The sequence below is a fragment of the Macaca nemestrina genome, chromosome 15, assembly GCF_043159975.1.
Source record: "Macaca nemestrina isolate mMacNem1 chromosome 15, mMacNem.hap1, whole genome shotgun sequence".
In the NCBI taxonomy this organism is placed as follows: domain Eukaryota; kingdom Metazoa; phylum Chordata; class Mammalia; order Primates; family Cercopithecidae; genus Macaca; species Macaca nemestrina.
The window spans coordinates 88797396-88800315 of record NC_092139.1 but is presented as its reverse complement, the minus strand read 5'-3'; the positions used below and the strand labels follow the sequence as shown (position 1 = coordinate 88800315).

The 2920-nt window shown below is 52.5% G+C and overlaps 1 gene segment (V, D, J or C); it reads right to left on the bottom strand.

The window, feature by feature from the left end:
- Positions 1–546: 546 nt before the first annotated feature.
- LOC112423641 (immunoglobulin lambda variable 1-40-like) lies at positions 547–1165 on the bottom strand. The segment is given in 2 exon segments: positions 547–944; positions 1055–1165. Coding segments are annotated over 2 exon segments (429 nt in total).
- Between the last annotated feature and the right edge of the window lie 1755 nt (positions 1166–2920).

Here is a 2920-nt window from a genome sequence, read left to right as displayed (position 1 = left end):
CTGCCCAGGTGGGCATTTGGGGAGCGAAGGAGATGACAAAGTGTCCTGAAGAGCTGCTGTGGTTGGTCACAGGTTGTATAGCTCAGTGGTGGTGATATTTTCAACGATCCAGAAAAATGTCAAAATGGGCCTAATTTAAGGCTATAAATTCAGCTGGTTTACTAGGTGTGCATTTTTCCTTCATAAAAAGAGTTTTGTTAAGAAAACCAATAGGCTCAGGAGAAAAGAAACACAGGGACTCACAATGAGGAGCAGGGAGAGGAAGACACAGCTCCAGAAACTCCTGGAACTGGGGGAAGGAGAATAATGAATACATGGGTTCCCCATCAGAGGTGTGTCTAAGACACAACTGGACCTGCCACCTGAGCCCAGGACTTCAGTGTAGAGCTCCTGTGTCCCAAGTTAAGGGAGAGGGACATTCTGTTTCCTCGATTCCCTGTTTCTGATTCTGAGGACAGAAGGGGGAGGAGGGGCCTCCACTCCCAGGCAGGGCTCTGGATGCCCCTGGGACCATGAAGGAAGCAGCAGCCACAGAAGCCACAGGCCAGGCCTGAACAGCAGCTACTGGGCCCTCACTCTTCTGGAAGAGGAGGAAGTGGGTTCTTGTCTCAGTTCCCTCCGGGCCTGGAGCACTGTGTGAGCATTCAGGCTGCTGTCATAGGACTGGCAGTAATAATCAGCCTCATCCTCAGTCTGGAGCCCAGTGATGGCCAGGGAGGCTGTGGTACCAGACTTGGAGCCAGAGAATCGGTCAGAAATCCCTGAGGGTCGCTTGTTATTGTCATAGATGAGGAGTTTGCGGGCCGTTCCTGGGAGCTGCTGGTACCAGTGTACATCATAACCTCCAATGTTGGAGCTGCTCCCAGTGCACGAGATGGTGACCTTCTGCCCTGGGGCCCCAGACACTGAGGGCGGCTGTGTCAGCACAGACTGGGCCCGGGACCCTGGAAGTGAGAGAGACACAGGAATCATAATTCTGCTTCTAGAAACAAGAGGAGAAACCAATCATTCGTGGACTTCCCAGGGCCCCTTCCCTGGACCTGTATCCAGTCACCTGTGCAGTGAATGAGAAGGGTGAGGAGGAGAGGAGACCAGGCCATGCTGGAGACTGTCCCGAGTGCTGCCTCCTGTGCCCACAGCTGAAGCAGAGCTTCCCCAAATCTCTCCCTGCCCCTCTTCATACTCTGAGAGTGGGAGGGTCCATCCATGCAAATCAGACCCCCAGCTTTCTAATCCCACCCTGGGCCCTGGGTCAGATCCCTATGCCTGAGGATGTCAGGGGGTGGCTGGGGTGGGGTTGTGTGGTCCCAGGGGGTGGGGAGGACACAGCTGTGAGCCCTGAGCAGAGGACACTAGACAGCGCAGGCGGCTGGTTCTGCTCTGATCATCCCACTCTTCTCAGGAATGGTCCCCAAGCGCCCCCTGGTGTCTAGACCAAGACAAACCATTGTAAGACAAGGTGACCAGAACCTCCAGAGACACCGCTGCCTCCCCGCTGTTCTGTCCACTACCCCCTCTCAGGGCCAGGCCAGGAAGTGTCTTCTCCCTGTGATCTCACGGCAGTTCTCCCACTTTACTGGGCTCCTCACAAGTGAATCTGTCTGTGGCGCTCTCACTGTTTATTATAGAGGACTCAGGGGGTGACTACACAATGTCCTCATAGGACAGGATCAAACCCAGACCAGGGACCAACTTTCATGGACTCGCTTTTCCACGTGTGGGGACACTGTGTCCTCTCATGCGGCTCCTCCCTGGTGGCCAGAGCTCTCCTTCCTCTGTGGATCCTGCAGGGCTGAGTAAAAGGGAATCTCTTCCCTCTAGGGTGCCCAGGGCACATTCCCAGAGGGTTATTCTGGTCAATCTTCACTCTCTACTTCCCCAGAATTGCAGTCATAGACATCTGGATCTTGTGATCGCGCTGAGCCGTGCCTCCCATAAAGGACAAGGCTGCCCATGACCCCCTCCCTGCCCAGGAATGCCCTTTCTGGTGGATGCCCCATCAGCTTTTAGGGTGAGGGCAGAGTGAGGAGCAGGTCCACAGCTACCTCTCCCAGGTCAGCCCCATCCTGGGGCCAGTATAATGTGGCCCATGTTATAAGAGGTAGGTCTCTGTCAAATAGTTGCCGAGCACGTATCTTTTGCGGAGCATAGAGGGCAGCGCTGGAAATGCCATGTTGATCTAGACAGCCTAATGCCTACCTTGTGCAGCTAACCCTGATGAAAACACAGGCATAGGAGGAGCACAGGAGTCCTCAATTCCACCCCCTTAATCCCTGGGGCAGAGACCAGAGAAGTCCCTGCTGCACTCCAGGGTCTGAGAAGAGACCTCGACTAGGTGTGATCACAGGGGAAGAAGGAAGAAGGGACTACAGGAGAACCAAGGGCATATGGGCATGACCTGAAGATTCCTGGGGTTCAGGGGAAGATGTAGGGAAGTCCACCAAGTAGATATGGATAAATAACATCAGAAAAATAACAGGATCTAGGAGAAGTGGGTTCCCAGGAAAGAGCAATTGTGATTGAGAAAGACACCGTGGCAGGGCAAGTCTTCAGAAATCCAAGAAGATGCACTTTTGTTCCCCAAGTCCAGGAGCTTGTTCACTGGATGGGCCTGATCTGCTGGGGCCACTGGAGAGGAAGGCAGGGAGGAGCCACATGTCAGTAGGAGAGTCATGGAGAAGGGGAGAATGTGGGCAGAAAAAGAGGAGATTCCACGTTGGGAGAGCCTGGAAGGGAGGGGTGCGATGGGAATGTCCACATGTACAGATATATTTCTGGATATTTCATATAAATGGGATCATGTTAATTTTTAGATAGCTGTGAGAGAAGAAGACAAATTCCAACTATCTTGCTATTTTTCTTTTTTTTTTTTTTTTTTTTTTTTTTTTTTTTTTTTTTTTTTTTTTAGTGGAGACGGGGT